The 18,705-nt window shown below is 42.9% G+C and overlaps 1 protein-coding gene and 1 pseudogene across 41 annotated transcripts in view; one reads left to right on the top strand and one right to left on the bottom strand.

Annotated features, from left to right (window-relative positions):
• CELF2 (CUGBP Elav-like family member 2) overlaps positions 1 to 18,373 on the top strand; it is a 641,808-nt gene extending 623,435 nt beyond the window's left edge. For 22 of the 41 annotated variants that reach the window (XM_032258128.1, XM_032258094.1, XM_032258095.1 and 19 more), the window contains 3 exons: positions 5,031 to 5,228; positions 9,547 to 9,690; positions 12,953 to 18,373. In XM_032258128.1, the coding sequence (XP_032114019.1) occupies positions 5,031 to 5,228; positions 9,547 to 9,690; positions 12,953 to 13,080 (470 nt within the window). In that variant the 3' untranslated portion in view covers positions 13,081 to 18,373. The remainder of the gene's footprint in view (positions 1 to 5,030; positions 5,229 to 9,546; positions 9,691 to 12,952) is intronic. The other 19 variants (XM_032258102.1, XM_032258105.1, XM_032258106.1 and 16 more) reach the window with 4 other exon arrangements.
• LOC116536378 lies at positions 2,627 to 3,763 on the bottom strand (annotated as a pseudogene).
• Positions 18,374 to 18,705: the final 332 nt, after the last annotated feature.

Below are 18,705 nucleotides of genomic sequence, written 5' to 3'. Positions count from 1 at the left end.
CCTGCCTGTCCTTGGTCTGAAGAGTAACAGGCCAGTGGGAATGGTTGTCCTCCTCAGCACGTGCTCATGACTGGTGTGTGTGTGTCCTCTCGTCTGCGTCCTGCCCTGTCCATGCTGCTCTGCTCTGCATTGCTGAGATTTTCCCATCGTACTCATCAGGGACTGGAGCGGGGCTGTGTTGAATGGCAGAGAAACCATGAGTAGTTCTTATGTGGGGTCTTGTGTGACATACATTTTGCTTCTGGCAAGGACAACAGGTTTAAATTGTTTTGCTTTTTGAAATTCTTTGCCATTGGGTTCGTATAAGTCTGCATAGTTGATAGAAAATGAAGAACATTTCTGGTTTCAAGTAACACCTACTAGATAGTATGAACCAAGAAAATGTTTAATTAAACCCAAAACTAGGCACAAATGAAAATCCATTCCTTGTTTTTGGCAAGGGTTACTAATGCAGAGCTGTTTTACAATCTCAGCATTGACCTAGAGCTAATATTTGCTGCTTGTTTCTAAATATCAAGAGCAAACCTTACAAGATAGAGTATCCTCTTTGAGACCATTCCTTCTCAACAAAGATGATTATACTACCAGTTCCACTGGATAATTCCCAAAGGAAGTTGTCAAGCAGGGTTATCTGGACAGAGTCAGCTTCTCAAATAGTTGACTGAGGATTCCACAGCACTGCTGTTAATCCCATCTCAGCAGCCATTATTTGTTTCCATCTGGAAAGTATTCAGGTTTTCTGAATAGAACCACCTCTTGCCCACCGACACAGCAGCCAGCAAGAAAGCCAGTCGATGGCTCACTGGAGCCTATGCTTTACTTTCTTTCCTGCCCGAGGCCCTAACACCTCTCCCAGAAAAGTAAGTTTTTGGCCAGTAGACAAGTAGCTAAATTAAACTGTTTTGAGTTTGATATCCTTTTAATTCCCTTATACATTAATGAAGTAAAGAGCTACAAAACAGTAAAGCACCCTAAAAATATAAGAATTGTCAACATCAAAAGAAGGAACATATGTGAATCACCATCAGTGTTCACCTCTGGATTTTTTCAGGGTTCCCTGAGCATGTTTTGTATAATAATACCTGAACTAAGGTGAAGAACATACTTTTTCGACTCAAGAGTCTGTCTCTGTTTTTATGTTACAGTGTATGCCAAGTGACATCTCTATTTTTCCTTGTTTTATTGCGTAGGTCAAATGGCTTCCAAATGGCTTACCATGTAGTGCTAAAATTATTATTGTTTTAAGAAAACCAGCTGTAGATGCCTGCTGAAAAGTGTCTATGGAAATATTTTCTGTGAAGTGCAGGAAAGAGAAGATGCTCTGGGAATATTTTTGTGGCTTGGCACTATTTGCATTGTGAAATTACTGTTTTAGTCTGTATTCCTAATATGCATAAAGTTATACACAGCCCCACACATGTGCCCATAATAACAGAGGCAGGTATATAAGTGACACCCAGTGTAGTGATCTTCATCTACCCTAATTGTAGACATTTTATACTTCTCATTTACCAGCTTGCAGCTTAGAAGGATAATCTCTCATCTGTATAAAGGAAAACTTATACCAGTGAAGTGGTTAGAAATCTGTGAGCATATTCTTCCTTTTTCTTTCTGATTTGGGATAAAACCTAGCAGGGCAGCTTGCAGTAAATGTGATCTGCTTATGGCACTTGGCTTGTGATTCTGCTTTTCAGTGTCATCTCCTTCGTTTTCCACCCCACCCCACCAGCACCCCCCCAGCTGTGCAAAAAATAGTCACGCTCATGTTTCTGGGTTAGTCCTTCAGTGTCATGTTAACAGATTCAGTCATCTCCCAGCTCCTGGGTCTCTATCGAAAGTTGGGGGCCTCTGGAGAGTAATTAAGCAGAAGGCACTCAGTAGTCACATTGCATACCGGCCTACTGATGGGCCAGGTGCAGAGGCCTCCCTGCTGTGCACTGCCACACCTGTCACTTGCTTCCAGCCTGCCTTCTCTAAATAGCATGCAGAGGATGGAGATGACAGTAAATGAGAGGAAGTGGTCAATCCATGTGGTCATTTCAAGGAAAAGCCCTATTCTTTGAAGTGGAAACATTTTATTCAACTTAACTTTCTTTAGAGCTCTGCTTCTGTTATCCAGAGCTTTTAGAGCTAATCAGGTAGCTGCAGCTGGGTTGACAAACACTCTCTGTGATAGAATTATTTCATCTAGAGCACATCAGGTGATTCACAGGAACTGTTCTCAGAAGTGGAAGGCCGCCTCTGATGGTTCTTCAAATCCTATCATGTGTTCAGCTGCTTTTCCACCCTGGACCTAGGAACCACCCTCCCAGAAGTTCTTAGTTGTGGTTCAAAATATTCTCCGTGCACTGGTACTTGTTAGAACTTTTTTGTTCACAAGGATATTTATACCATGGAGGTGGCCAGCCCCTCCCTTTGTCCCTGGCACAGGCCCCTCCCCCATTGCCCGGGCAAACAGGGCCAGTCACAGCTGTCTCCTACATGCACAGCACCAGCAGAGATAAGCATGACCCTTCCAGAAAGCAGGTGACCTCTGAGGTGTAGTCCAGAGACACAGCCAGCCTCTGTGAAGTGTACCCAGGAGTGGAGGGTGTGTCTGGAATGTCACTGTCTGGACTGCAAGCCTTACGATACCCTCAAACATCCATCCAGTATTTCAAGAGCAGGAAGTTCATTCTGCTTCTGTGTTGTAAGAGAAAAACATTCTTGGCTAAAAGGGGAAAAAGTTCAAAGTAGGAAGGTAGCTTTCCTGACATGGACAATTAAAAAATGGCTGTGTGTGGAGAAAGCAGTTGGGGCCCAGTGGCCACTGCCATGAAATGCCACCTGTGTATCTGGCACTCTGGAGAAGCCGAGTCGTGGAGGCTGCATATCACAGGTAGGTGCCCCTGTGGGTCTCACGTGGCAGAGCCTGAAGACTCTGACCCTCAGCAGACAAGCCATCATGGTGATGCACTGCTCCCCACCCCTCCATGGGAACTTGGAGGCATCCATCGAAGCAGAGCTGCCCTCTTCACCCCATGCTCATCTGGCATCGAGGCACAGCCAGAAGAACCTCATGCCCTGGGATCCAAGGAGAGTGGCAAGTTGCCGTTCCCCTCCTGCCAGCATTGCCTCTGCACAGGCATCTACATTTCCTGAGGGCTATGCCCAGAGCTTGATCATCTGTAATCCACAGCCCTGTTGACATCCTGGCCAAAGTGAGACCAACAGAATTGATCAGCGGTGCCCAGCCCTTCCCAAGTTATTATATATACTCCTCTCACCTGTCGCAGAAAACACAGACGTTTCTTTGCATCACAAAAATACTGGAAGGTGAGGATGAAATAAGACCACTGAAGGAAGAGAAAAATGACTCTCCAGCCCCTGGTGGCCACAGTAGCAGGAAGGTGACTGTGATTTGCTGGTGTCTGAGGGATCATTTAGAGCAATTAGAACAATCTGCGTCAACGCTTTTTGGAAAGCGCTTACTTACATGACACAAAAAGAGAGAACAGACCCCTTCATAGTAAAAAACGTAAGCAGACCCAGCAGGGCTGCGCCTGCACTCAGGAGGCTGTCACTCCTTCCTCATGCCATTCACACACTCCTTGCCGCCCCCCTGCTTGATGTCTGTTCTGAGAAGCACAGGAATACCCTAGCTGAGGCACAGTGACAGTCCTCCACTGGTAAGCCATGGCCCAATTCATATCTTACACGTGTCCTTTTTAATTGGAGAGGCGAAGTTGGCCAAACAGAAGCACAAGTGGAGTAAACAGAACATTCCCCCCGCTCTGTTACGGCAGTCGTGCGGCCAGGCATGTGGAGGTCAGTCTGCTGCTGAATTCCCTGGTGTTTCCAAGCAGCCTACCTTCGCTGTCCTCCGTTCTCATTAGACTTCTTTCCTGTTTTTCAGTTAGTCATCCTTGCTGTTTTCATATCTCCAATTGTTAAGATCTTCTCAGAAACAGATCTTTTCTTTAAAAATTGTGATCATAAAGGGATCTAGAGGTCATTGTGATGTCACTTCTTCCGTTTCCTTATGGAAGTCAGCACTCTATGAAGTGTTGCTTGCTTTGAGTCAGTATTCAAGGAAAATGTGACAGTCAGCAACCCCAGTAGAGCCAAAGAGCAGCCAGGTAACGGGGAGAAACTCGAGTCTACTGGCCACCATGCCGTTCCCATCAAGTGATAGCCAAGATCCAGCCCATAGGCATGGCTCTGTCTCCAGCTGACTGGAAAGCATGACACGGAGCTCTTTCAGTGGCCTGAAACCCCAGCTGCCACTCAGGTGTATGTGTGTGTGCACACAGAGTACAACTGTTTGCTGCTGAAAACAGCACCACTCTGATTCTGACTGAGAAGCTTCAGCTCTGCGACTGTGGGAAGGGCCCACATTTCTTCCTGTGCCTCAGTTCTTCATCACCCAGGCTACTTATTCCTAAGGCCCTAGTTCCTGACATCGTTATCAGGAACTGGTGGAGAAAGCCAGTATTCCCACACTAGAACTCCCAGAACCGGGTCCACTGGGTCCAAGAGTGCAGAACTTGTCCTCTCTGCCATTTCCTCACACGCAGCTTAAGGGAAAAACATTTTATTTCATCCTTTCCTCCTCAGCCCTGCAAGCCATCCCATAGCTCCTCAAAGAGACCAGTACATGGATTTCAGTGTACAGATGTTACAGGCCTCTGCTCCTAGGGTGTTTTACATGCTCCTAGGCTCCGAGAAGCAAAAGGCTTTTATTTCCAAAAGATAACAATGGTACTTGCCAGTAGCACGCTGCATGGCATTTAGCTGTCTCATCTAACTAGTGCCACAGTGCATTTGGATCACTGGCCTAGAGAGTCAGGGTTCTCATGGCTTAGGTCATTTTTCCCCATTATCATCATTTTTTTCTTCATGGTTTCATTTTTAATTTCCTGTCAGTGTAATTGTGTGCTAGCTGCATGTACTTGCTGTTGTACTTGTGTCAAATGATTCTCTAACTTCCTTTGGAAAGCACTAATGAATAAGTGCTGTTTCTCTTCTCTATTGTTGGGTTTTTTGTAAAGTTGCTCAAATGCTCTCAGGTATGGCGGCTCTGAATGGAGGACTTGGCGCCACAGGCTTGACGAATGGCACGGCTGGCACCATGGACGCCCTCACCCAGGCCTACTCAGGAATTCAGCAGTACGCAGCGGCCGCGCTGCCCACTCTGTACAGCCAGAGCCTGCTGCAGCAGCAGAGTGCTGCTGGCAGCCAGAAGGAAGGTAGGTGCCACCCTTGGCTCCAGGTAGGGGCTGCAGGGCCCAGCCCAACAGGCAGTACTGGCCTCCAGAGTACGGTTAGCAGGTATCAAATTGAAGCCATGTCATAACAGAATGCAGTTGTTCTATTACTCATGTTTTTTTAAAAAAAACCTGAAAGCTGGATGTGGTGGCATGTACCTGCAGTCCCAGTTACTTGGGAGGTTGAGGGGGGAGGATCGCTTGAGCCCAGGGGCTGCGGCTGCAGTGAGCCATGGTCCTGTCTGTGAATAGCCACTGCACTCCCATCAGGGAACACAGACCCCTCTCCCTCAAACAAAAGCAAAAACCTAACTATTGATTTCAGTCTTTCTCCTTTGATCTTATGGCTACCTTCTAATTTAATTCTTCATCCATCTTGTTTAGATGACGTTCTTGTCCATTGTGTATTTATATACCAGTCTGACTTTGCAGATAAATGGTTTTAAATTTTTCCCCAGTTACATCTTCCGAAGGGTTATGGCATCTCTGCAGCTCTAAGTCCAGGAACGTTGATCACCTTTCTTACAATCCCCAAATATCCTCTGACTGCTCACCCCCTCCCATAATTAAGTTATTTAAACTATTAATTTCCCATAAATGACCTAATAGTTGCTGCCTACAGAAAATTCCCAGGGACCTCCCTCTCCCAAGTCAGCACAGACCATCAACTTTCCCATAGACAGAAACTCCTTGTTAGTGGAAGGGGATGGATGGCCACAGTCTTCGGTAGGTGAAACACTCTCTGTCCTGTGTTTGCCAGGGTTTTCGAGTCCACACACACCGTGATTATGTGGCTGGCTCTCAGTAGGCGATGGTTTCCAGGTGAATGACAAAATCCATGGTTAGGATTGACTTGGTCTTTAATTGGGGGTCTTCAGGGAAAGCAAGTAAGTGACTGATTACCTTGCTTCTCTGCCAGTAAAGCAAAATAAACTCCAGGAATTTAATGCTAAGAATAAATTAAAGCTAATTATGAAATGGTTCATAAGTCCAAATAAGGATCATTGGTCATTCTTACTTTTGATTCTTCCTTAATTTTGAAGCTCCTTTAAAGCAAATTCTGCTAAATGATACTTATTTTCTTCTGACTTGCTTAAATACGGGATAAAAAAAGCTAGAATAGAGAAGTACTAAAGGAGATTTTTTGAAGTTTCTTTCCCCTCTTTTATCCTCACCATAGTTGTAAACTGCTTTTATCTGAATATTCTGACTTAAAACAAGTTGTGGGTTTTGAGAAAACACAGCTTAACAGATACTCATGTATTCTTTTGAAAGAAGGGAGAGATTTTTTTCTTTGTGTAAATAACATGGAGATCACTTTTAAAATGAAAACTATATAAAAGGCTAAGTTACTTTTCATATAACTTTCTCTTTACTCTTAGCTGTGGCTATTGTAGGCTTTTGAAACATGCACAGGTGTTCAGACAACCGTGGTTCCCCCAGGCCTGTGAAAGAGACTCTACATCATAAACATCACCTGTCTTCCCAAAGAAAGGCCTGTGTGTGTTCCTTTTGTCTGTGGTCTGAGTATCGTGCTGTCACTGACGGCAGAGAGCAGGATCCTGTAGGATGACGATATCCTCACACAGAGGCCAGAGGGCCGGTTGCCCCCATGGTTTGAGAGAATGGTGGTCAATTCTCCAGTAGAGCAGGGCCTTCCAGTAAACTATATCGCTGTTTGGGATAAAGTCTGGGCCCTGAAGCAGCATATTTTGAGTTGCTTCACCTGAGCCCACTGCCCTCAACTTCCTCGTGTTGAGTTTTAGGGATTACTGCTTAATGCAGTAATTTCCCTTCTGAGATTAAGATAAAATCGGCCAAAATAACCATTGCCAGCTCTGGATTTAAGGGTGTGGGTTTTCAGTAGCATGGTTTCAGGTTTTTTGTTTGTACAGCATTTCTTTAATCATCTCCCACCTTCTCATCCTTCTCTTCTAATTCCCTTCTCGCCCAGTTAATATGTGCTCAAGAAATTTTAAACATCTTCATAATATTTAAAATGTAGTTTTAAAAGCAAATGATGCCAGGCAGAGTAAAAACTAATAATGAATTCCAGTACTAAATATATGTTTAGATTTTCTAGTCCACAGTTCTGTCCAAGGTCACAAGACCCAGAAGTTAGTGTGATGGATTTAGTCACGTGCCCTGGAGTGTTTTTCCCCAGACAGGAAGTGAGCCTCTGATGGCCCACATCTCCCCACTACCTGCAGGAGGCTAGTCCCATGAGGAAGGGGAACACTGGTGGCCTCATAAAGCTTTGCTCCTACAAACGTCTCCAGTGCTTTATGCCAGAACAAGTGCCCTATGAGACAGACAAAATATGAACACCCCAACAGCCAGGACCAGTAGTGAGTGTACCAGAGAATCTATCAAGTGACAGAAACGTGCACCAGGAGAAATCTGATGAAGGGGTGACTTGTGAACAGGTGTGTCCCACTTCTAAAGAGAGATGACACAGGTAGAATCTCATTTTTCTTTAATGTGTTTTGTTTTTTCCTCTTCATCTCAGCCACCTTAGTTGCATACAAGGGAGGTTTTCCATATGAAATATTTGTTCTCACTTTAGTATTAAAAACTTGAGGCATATACAAAACCAAACTGTTTCTTCATGATGAAAAAATTGGGGGATCTGTGTCAAGAGACACTACTGACATTTTCTAGGGGGCGTATCAGGAGCAGAAGGACAAAACCTACTTGTGTTTGTTTAGTGGTCTCTCAGTTTCCTCGGTCTCTGTTGGGCAAAGATCCATTCAGCATGAGCAACGTTCTAGAAAGCTAGGATTACTCAGGCATAGCCAATCATCTGTCATGTGCACTGAAACTGTATTTTCACCCCGGCTTCAGGAGGTGAGATGTACTTCACGTTCAGATTGGGGCCCAGAAACCCTCATTTGTGCATTTGGATCTTTTGTGCAGCAGGAACATGAAAGCTGGGGGCAGCAAATCTGACCAGCAAACACATCGCCAAGGATGCACACACAGCAGCACTCAGAACATCCCTTTCCAGTGTTTTGGGTTTTGCATCTTTTCATGTTAAATTTTGATTCTTTGAAAACCAGAAAATATCTGGGGACCCAAGGCCTCCCTGCAATCATGTCCCTTTAAAACAGACTCCCTCCCATGGCCTGTAATATGGATATGTCCATGGAAATTGGAAGCAATATAAAAAGTTACAGTAGTCATGAAGACCCACTTTTAAATGAGAAAGAACTAACTACTCCATCTCTGTGGCTTCCACAGTTTGCCCCAAGAAGTTTTCTTTGAAAAGTCCTAACCATTAGGACACTTTTTTGTGATTTATCTTGTGGAGGCAGGGGAAGAGGCTTGGTTTGACATTTTTACAAAGTTCTTTTTATCCCCATTTTAGTTTTCTTCATCTCACACACAGACCCCCTTCCCGCATCTAGGGACCCCAGTGTAGCTGTCCCCTGGGGTTGTCCAGTTCAGCAGGCAGAACTGTTCCTTTCCTGTGGAAGCCAGCTGAGGATTCCTGATCTGCTGCAGAAGTCACCTCACCAGTTCTGTGAGCGCCCCTCCTTGGAAGACTCCATGCCTGGAATGCCCAAGAAACAGCCAGCCCTTATCTCCCTCCGCTCATATTTCTTCCCTTTTGTGCTGCTTTTAACTTTCAAATGGTGCTCATATGGGTGGGAGAGAGTCAAGAGAGGGAAAGTGAGGGGAGCTTAGGAGCGCATACCTCTTCTGCAACCGGCAGGGCCAAGATCTTGTCCTTGCTGCCTGTATTTGCTGGGAAAGGAGGGTGGGCAGGCAGAGCTTGGCTTGCCTCAGTATTTGCCAAGACTCAGCCTACCTCCTTTCCTTGTGTCGACTCAGTGCCAGTCATTTCTCATAAAGATGATTATTAGACTGTGTGTTAAGAGACTTGGCAAATCAAAACTGACTAGACAACTAGGCAAATTTATTCTAAATTTTTACAATTTGCTTAGAATGCACAGAGCACCCTTTTTTCTTCTCAGAGCCTGACTATACCTGAGAAAATATGGCCACCCAAGAGGTGACTGAAATGCATGGCAGGGGGCTATAGTACCAGTGACTCACAGAAGACTGTCTGTGAAAAGGAAGCCGTTTGTAGCCAGCCTGTCTTTGGAAATCAAGAAAATCTGAAGGATGATTACTTTCTTGAAAGTCACTCCAGCACTTTACACTTATTCATCTCTTTGTTCTTTGTATTGAAAGAAAGCAAAATGCTTAACCTACCTGTTGTTATAGTATTCCTAAGAAGAGACTTTGGAAACTAAGACTCAAGGAATATCTTACTCTGATTTTTTTTCCTCCCTAGGTCCAGAGGGGGCAAACCTCTTTATTTACCACCTTCCACAAGAATTTGGAGACCAGGACATTCTGCAGATGTTCATGCCTTTTGGAAATGTTATCTCTGCTAAAGTCTTCATTGACAAACAGACCAATCTGAGCAAGTGCTTTGGTATGCAAAAGAAACTAAGCTAGACTATTGCATTGGGCTCCCAAGTGAACAGTCATGGGAAGGAAAACGTGACTGGCAATTTCAGTCAGCATAGGGCCTTCCCCGCGTGGTGGGGGGCTCTCATTTTCTGGATCCTTTTAAGCAGATTTGGGCAAACAAACGAAGGCTCTGGGAAATTAATGTCAATGCCCATGCCTTAGGTAATGTTCTAGACTATACTATTACGGAGTCTAACCACATTTAGCCCATCTTTCCCACTAATTCCTTACCCCTCCAGGTTTAGTACACTTCAGACACCATGGTTATGGGCAACACCATATTAGGGGCTTATTGGCCTTGACAGACACTTTCACATACAGAAACCCACTCATCAGCCTCAACACACCACTCATCCACGTTCCCAGGATGAGCGGTTGACGGATCTCACGGTTACACAGTGCACTGCATGATGATGGGATCTGAAGGCCACAGTGGGGGAGTGTGAGACTGGCAGGGGTTGTGGGAATAAATATGGAGTCCAGGAGCGTGCAGCTGTTACCTGAGCTGCCACATGCCCTTTCCTCAATCATCCTGGACTCTGCTTCCTGTGGTGGTTTTCACTCCCTTAGGGAGTAAGGGAAGTTCACTTCCCATACTGATGTTTCACACCAGGACAATAGCATTTAAATATATTCCTTGTTTCATTATTCAAACCCTACTGGCCCCCAAAGCAGTTTAGAGGCCAAGTTGTTCAACTGTATATTACTTGACAAGCTCAGTGCCCAGTTTGAGCTAGAATATTTGCTTTAATCACTCCTGCAATTTAATAATTCATGTCAGTGGGAGGTAATAACAGCATAAAACCAAGTTTGGTAGGGGCCGGAGGAAACACACAGAATTGAGTGTCATAAAGGAAAGTAGCAAAGGGAGGGTGGTTCTTAAACTTAACTCTGGCTGGTAATGGGTAACCAGTCCAAAGATAATGTTTTGGCTTCTAAAACTATTATCATAAGATCTTTCTCATTTCTGCTATCACCCTGGAAGGTCTGAAGGCACCGTTAAAGGACTCCACCTGTCAGCCACTTACAGTCACATTACCCTAGTGGCAAAGCTTTCAGCTGGAACCCATTATTAGGCTGCTGCTGTGGCAACTGTATAAAAACCCTTTGTGACGGTAAAGAGTGATATGCAAATGAAATCATGATAGGATGTGTGTGTTTGAGCATGAGCCTACTTTAGGGAGGCTTCCCTACACAAGGTTTACAAGGTTTTTGTGCGACCTCTGGTTGTGGGACCCCAACCCACGGAGGCAGGCACCCAGTAGACACGAGGCAGGACGCATGGTGACCGGTACCGACTTTATTGGGATCTCCGGGCGACTCAAGCGGGAAGGGAGGAATCGCGCGCGCTTTCCTTGTTCGGTCGGTTTTATAGGGGCAGAGGGCTTGGGGCTGTGGGAGAGCAGTGGCGGCGGGTGATGATTGGTTAGTCCCGGTTGCCAGGCGGGGAGTTTGCCGAACGGGAAGTTGAGTGGGCAGGAGGTTGATAGGGCATATGGTGATTGGTCAGGGTTTGGGCAGGAAGTTTGCTGGGCGGGAGCTAAAGAGGCAGGTGATGATTGGTTAGGTGGTTGCTAGGCGGAAGGGGCTGGAGTTCCTTCAGTCGGGGGCATTGTGCCGAGTCACGTAAGGAAGTTAAGCTCCTTCCATGTGGCTGGGGGGTGGGGCCAGAGAGGCCTTCTACCAGACAGTTTTGAGGCTGCCTCTTCTGTTTTTCATAAATAATATTCTGGGTTTATTTGGAAGGGCATTCTGCTTCATGATTTAATATTTACTTCCTTGAAAACAGATTAGCCAATGTAAACCATAGCTATTAGTGTCAGCAGACAATTCTTGAGCATGATGGACTGGTTTCCATTGTTGTTAATCACTGTAGCATCCAGGCTGCCTGATGAGCCAGCCGAATTAATTAGGGTTGCCATCATAAGGTAATACCCCATTCCTTCCTTCCTAGTTCTTAGCCAGGTTTTGTTATCCTTTGTCCATTTACATTCTGTAACTATCTTGCTGTTCCTTGATAAAGACCCCAAGAGAAAGGAAAGTCAGAGCAAAAATCTCAGATCCCATTTACTGGGAATGAGACTGAATAAAAATTTAAACAGCCACTTTGCAGTACGGCCTGCCTCTGAAAAGCTGACCAGCGTTACGCTGCATTCCCCTTTTTATCAGCTGAGAATGTACAGAAAGTCATGTCCTTTTCTTCCTCCTCCAGTTTGTCAAGGAATTTTCTTTATCTTTAATAGCAGATGGATGGAAGTGCTTAGTACAGAACCTTCTGAACAGCTGACGTTCATACCTAAAAGTAAATGAGGACAATAGCTTCCTGTCACCACCCTCCACAGCCTTGCTGCACCTCTGCTGCTGCCTCTCAGTGCTGGAGCAGACTCTGAGACTGAGGTCCTCTTGTCTCTGGGTCTTTGCAGAGTAGCAGTAGTTCTTTTTCAAAAGCATGTCCTCCCTGCTGTTTTTGGTAGAGGTAGCTGCTACAGAGTAAGAGATGGGGAATTCTCATCAGATGATTAAACTCTAAGCCGTTGACTGTTTATGCCCCCAGACTTTGGGAGATGCCAGGTAGCAATTTCCTTTCTGTTGAATTCACTGGAGCTTTGGAAATGGAAAGGGAGATAAGGAGAAAGGCCCAGCACTTCCCTAGTCTCCCTGGTCCCAACCGGTAGAGTTAACTTGCTAATTGACCCATCCTCCAGGCAAACAGGCGTGGGCTCTGTGTGACAGACCATGGAGAGCTGGAGTGAGGCAGGGGCTTGACAGGATCTGCTCTTCTCCAGCCCTTCCCGAGCCTGCCTGTCGGCCTCACCTGGTTGGGACATGTGATCCCCTGCAGCCCTGAAATAGTTACGACACTGCTTGTATGACTAGCTGAGTAGCATGTACATACCTGGGGTTCTCACCGAAAGATGCTAAGAGACTTGAAACACAATGATTTCAGCAACTTCAGTAAATGGAACTGAATTCCCGCAAACAATTGCATCTGACGCTTCAGTGTTCTGGGGAGGGGTGTGTTCTTCGGACCACCTTTCAGTCCAGCTGCTCAATGGGCTTGCATCATTGTCCACTCATGGTGGACACACAATCAGTTGGGCAGAGCACTGGCAAACCTGTGGGGCTGACGCCCCATGCTGCCTCTTGAGCCCTCCCCAGAGCCCTGGCTCCCTTTTCTGCTGGGGTCCCTCTCCAGCCTGACTTCCACCCTCGGTGTTTTACAGGTTTTGTTAGCTACGACAATCCAGTCTCTGCACAAGCTGCTATCCAGGCTATGAATGGCTTTCAGATCGGCATGAAACGCTTGAAGGTGCAGCTGAAGCGCTCCAAAAACGACAGCAAACCTTACTGATCCTAACCCCAGAGGCTCCCTGCTCTCATTTTAGCTTTCTTAGGGTAAGTCCCACGAGCCAGCCTGTCTCAACAGGAAAGGCAGAGGAGGACCACATTGCCAACTTTTACCAAGAGAGACGGTTATTTTTACAATAAGGCCTCCATGTCCCCACCCACTTCCCCTACCCAGTTTGCCATAATTAAAACTTGGCCTACCTTGTTTCTATTGAGTAAATTCCTCCTCCAGTTGTGCCACTGTATTCTCCTTTGTTTTGCAATTTGAATCTCCTTTTACCTTTTTCTTAAATTTTTTTTGTTTTTGCTTTTTTAAAGAGAAGCATATACACAAATAAATGGCATCTTGAGAATTTAAAAGGCAAACAAATGCTAATGTGCAATTCTAACTCTGAAACCACTGGTGCCCCAAGAGCACTGCCTGGAGAATTCACCCCTCCTTGCCCGGCACCCGCCCCTGGAGGGAGGGCCCGGCACTTAGAGGTTAACGTGGTGGCCTAGGAGAGGGAGAAGCCAGGAGAAGCACTTACTCCAACCACACGTCTTTCCACTACATCGGCTTGTTTTACTAAGTAGGATTTTATTTTAGGGTTCAAAGAAACATAACATTTATTGGTCAAATTATTACACTGGTTGTCTACTTTGTTATTTTATTTTAGTTTTTAGAAAGGATTAATGTACAAAAAGATTTAGAGATCTGTTTCTTAAAGCTACAGGGTTTAAAAAATAAAAATGAGTGAAAATACTTGATGTTTCTTGAAAGATAAATTTAATAATAATAAATAAATACATAAATACATAAATAAAAAAGAAAGCCACAGGCCTGTAAATTTTATTTGTAAAAAAAGCATTTCTATTTTTATACAAAATTTTTACTGCCTCAGAAATAATGGAAGTTATTTATTGCCTATTGTTAACTTATTGGGTACCTAAAGAGCAGTTCTCTGTCTAGCTAGAACCTTCTGAAGTAGTCTCTAGAGGAATTGTTCTAGGAATGGGCTTTTTTTCACCGTTGAACCCTAGACCTAAAGTTCATGCTTTATCTTCTCGTTGTTTGTATCTGTCTGATGATTTTGTTCGTAACTTCCATTATCTAGTTTACAGTTCAGTCGTCTGACTTTCCCCGTATGTCACATTTGTTGAAACTGGACCCTCTCCCCTGTCCCTCACCCCACAACATCCAGAATCCATCCCCTCACTCTCTCCAGATGGATTCTCTTGGGGTTTCATTGTGCTGTGGATAAAGAGTGTAAGAAATGCAAATTATGTGAATGGCTCGGAGACTCCCTAATGACGGAAGATTTGCATTAGATTTTCTCCTGCACCCTTAAAAGTTATTTTGTTGCTGCTGCATAGATTCTGTGTAACTTTTTACTCTTCCTTGTTTTTTCCCTAGACATCTTCATGCCCGTTAGTTCATCGTTTGCCTAGCATGTCCCTGTGGCGTCTCAAAAAAAAAGTTTCATCGTCCCGTCATTGTTTCTGATGTCTTTCTGACCTCACATCATATTTGGTTCTCCTACTGACCTTTGATCTAGTTTGACCTTTGAAATTTGCATGTGACCTCATCTAGCTATGAATTCTGGGAAGTCAATGTGAAAAACATTGCTGCATTCATGCAAGACTGAAATTTATTAGACAAATTCATTATAGAAAAAACCTGTGGCAAAAATGTTTTTTTCTTATTATTTTTTTTCTTTTCATAAAACAGACTTGAAAGTATTATACAGGGATTGGCATTCTTCCCGGTCACTGGTAACAATAGCAATATGTGTCCAGGGACACAGAATGTTGGTTTCTAACAGACTACTTCCAAAAACAGTTTGAGAAAAAAACTGTCTGATTTTAAGTCTCTAGAGGTCTGTAATAGTTTTTACATTTTTCAGGCAGTGTAAAGTTTTTTGATAAGGCCATTTTAGGTGGCTCACTTTCTCATTAAGATATATATATAGAACCACTTTTTGTAGATTAGTATAAGAAAAATATTTACCCTGTTTTGGGGCAAATGCTACCTATTTGTGTCACCTTTTGCTGAACTCACAGTTAGACAATCCATGGTTTAATGCACATGAAATTACCTATATTTTATACTGTTTCAATGTACAGGAGAAAGGTTACTGTAAACTGTGTTATGTTGGTGCTTCTGTGAATTAAGTTGTGGTTTCATCATGAGTCTTATGGTCTTAATGTTCTTTGTTGATAAGACAAGTTTAGAATTGGTTTACTTAATACAAAAAAAAAAAAAGAATTTAAAAAAAAAAAAAAGTTGTTTGCTTAAAACAAATTTCATGTGAGGGGGAAAAAAAAAAACCTATTCCAGAATAAGTTTTGTGTTGGCTTGTGAAGCATTGATGTCATTTTTTTTAATTGTGAACTATTTAGATGTGTTTGTGTTCAGCAAAATGTGATCTGTTTTTTCTTTTAAAGAAAAAAAGTGAAAATATATAGTGCCAAATTCCAAAGGTACTTCCTTCCTAGAGCTTCAGTGTGTTTCTTGTGAGAAGTAATTTGATAACATGGGTATTTTATTATGTGTTTTGTATAAATCCCTAATATTTAAAAAAAAAAAAAAAAAGTTAAAAACTTTGTTAACTTGCTATCCTGTGGTCTTGTTGCCTGAAATTGTTATTGTTTGTTATTTCTCTGATGTTTTTTGTAAGACATTGTATAAGTGCCCATGTCCCACTTTTTTAACCACTCCGCACATCAGTGCTGTGAAGGCAACCTCACCATGTATTTTCTTCATAATCTATGGAAACCTCTAAGGTGAGAAAGTTTTGAACTTTTAACCCTTTCTAACCAGAGCTATCTGGAATGTTAACCTTTTCTACTGTCATGATTTGAGTTTGTTTTGGGGTGTTTCTAATTTGGATATTTTTCCCTGCATCTATCCTCTAAGTAAGTTGTTTCCAATGACTACTTTTTCTTTGGTTAAGATCCAAAAGAATTAAGATCCAAAAGATTCCATGAGGCCAATCTAAAGGGAAAAAAAATCCTATACTACTTTTGATTATTTCTCATTGTTTTTTGGAAAAGAATTCCTACTGTGCTACTAGAATTCCTTCTGGAGTTTTAATTAGTAATTGGATAAACCCTGAGGGAAAACGGAGGTAGATTCAGCACCTAACAATCCTGTATGCTTTTGAGATCACATTTAGCGGTGTGTCCTAGTCTACAATAGTTTCATATACTGTGCAGTAAAACGACTTTGTGGCAGGATAGTCTTGTGAGGGGTTTTGCTTTTGTTTCTTAACTACTCCTAAATACTGTTTCTAATCAGCCATTATGCTGGGGCATCTCCGACCCCAGTAGATACCTCTGAATATACCAGGTGTCTGGAGTTAGAAGCCCATCGCCCTTTTCCAGCCTTCTTGTTTTTCTTGTTTAATTGAACGCATTTAAAGGGGACTGACCATCTAAGTAAAGCTCAGTTCTTTATCGCAATTTACTGACCAAATACCTAGCACCAATTCCTGCTGCCACTTTTTAAAGTGCCATATGACTTTCTGTGAACAGGTACCTTGCTGTCTTGACAAATCCTAATGTCACACATACTGCCCCAACACAAACTCCAGCCTTCCTCTCTAGCATGCCCCGGAAGCTTCTTGATCTCAGCTCCCCTTCCCTGCTCATCACCCTGTTAGGATCAGTGTGTGTGGATGTGATAGCCCTGGGATGGAAAGGACTAGCCTCTACTGATGCAAAAAAAAATTAATAACAAACGTTTCCTTCTTAAAGCACATGCACTTACAATGACATGATTTGTATTATCGTCACACGTGTTTACTACTGCTGGGGCCTTCCTTCATCCTCTGAGGGCTATTTTGTACTTCCTGCAGCAATCAGCTTAGTAACAACAGTTACCACATCTGTCTCTCTGAGAAGACGATGTGTGTCAACACATACATGGAAACACAAGAGCCCACCACTTGAATTTCTAAGACTATTTCATTCTGAAACTCCTTATCAATTAAATAAACCTCAACGAAAACCAATTTTGATTTCTTTACTGAAGCAGATGCCCCTCCCCATTTCCCTCTCAACCCACCTGCATGCATCTCCCCCAGAGGAAACACTGAGGGCAGGGGACAGGAGGCTCAGGACCCGCACTCCCAGTCGAGTGTTTCTTCTTCACAAGTAACCAAGAGAGGGCATGAGGGGGAAAGTCCTTTTTTGCCCTTCTCTAAAAGATAACTTTCTTCTTCAGAGACAAACTGTCCTTCTATCCACTTGATCTTTTAGTATCAAAAGGACAAAGCTGCAAGGGTGCAAAGGGCCTATGCCAGAAGAAAACACACAGGGAAACTGCTTTTTTAATCAAATGTAGAGAATAGTTATTTGTAATCTAAATTAGAGAATTGTGATACAATGGCAGTCCTCAAAGGCTTAATGAGTTCATCTTTCTTTCACCATAGGGGTTAGAGTTATTTGGCTTGTGCTACTCTGGAATCATTTCACTGTTTGTTTTTATTATCTTAAGTGCTAATTAAAAAAATAAAATTTTAAAAAAAACTTGTAGTTTCATTACCTTTTTGAATAATGTCATACAAAAAATGTATTTGTGTTTTTTTTGTGCTGTGAGAATTGATGTTTATAGATTAATAATCATTTTGTTTAGAATTACAAACTAGTTTTTAAATATTGTCTGAGAAAAGCCAAAGTTAATGCACCCTAGTGGAAACTGTAAGACCATTTGAGTATTGTTTGTTTTATTGATGCATTTGGATTTTGTTGTTTGATGGAATTTGAGCCAAAAAAAAGAAGAAAAATACGCAGGCTTTCCTATTTCTACAACTGATTGTACTTAAGCATTTTGTACCAGTGGAACTTTTTATACTGGAGATTAAAAAAAAGTGGAAATTTTTGTGGCTTACTCTGGTGGGCCCCTGACAATGACTGATTTCAAGTTTGATTTTGGGTTGATAGAAAGAAAGTTGCTTTTCTTTTGAGAATTAAAAACTTTGGCTTGATTTCTTTTTTCCCTTTGCTTATATCTAGCATTAGAATTTTGTCTTAAAATAACAGCGGTAAGTTTCACTTTTTATTCTGTATTGTGCAGTTAACACAATAAGGTAATTAGATTTAGAAGTACTCAGTCACTTTAAGTGGATAAATGTATTAGTTAAAACTTTAGGGTTTGCTTTTTTGCTGTTTAGATCAAAGTTTTTTCTGATTCTTCTGTCCTCATTGTGAACATAACTGTGTAGTTGAAACAGTCAAACTTATTTTTGTAATGTATGTTATTGTGTGATGCAGTTTTTTGCTTCTGTCTCCAATATTAAACCATTTTCCTAATACTTGTTTCTCTCTCTGCGTGTTGTATTGTTGGTAGTCATTATGTGTTGGTGATACATCTACACACCTCACTGTTTCACGTATCTGTTTTTTTCTCTATGTTGTGTAAAAAGATACAGTCGATTCCACTTAAGTGAATATCTGATTTGGGAAAGGGGAAACTGCACACCAGCCACCTTTGATTTATGTACAACCGCCCACTCGAACTCCTGCTTCCAAGATTTACACACTTTTTTCTACAGTTCACCTCAGTAACTGCCTACGGGGTTGGATTTGCCAAGGTGTTTTACGGTCTTTTGACCACACAGGTTAATTTCACCTTCTCTCTCCTCCC

Source organism: Sapajus apella, unplaced genomic scaffold, assembly GCF_009761245.1.
Source record: "Sapajus apella isolate SASKATOON/1434 unplaced genomic scaffold, GSC_monkey_1.0 scaffold100, whole genome shotgun sequence".
NCBI classification, from domain to species: domain Eukaryota; kingdom Metazoa; phylum Chordata; class Mammalia; order Primates; family Cebidae; genus Sapajus; species Sapajus apella.
The sequence above is the reverse complement of the archived record's forward strand: the minus strand, read 5'-3'. Positions and strand labels throughout refer to the sequence as shown.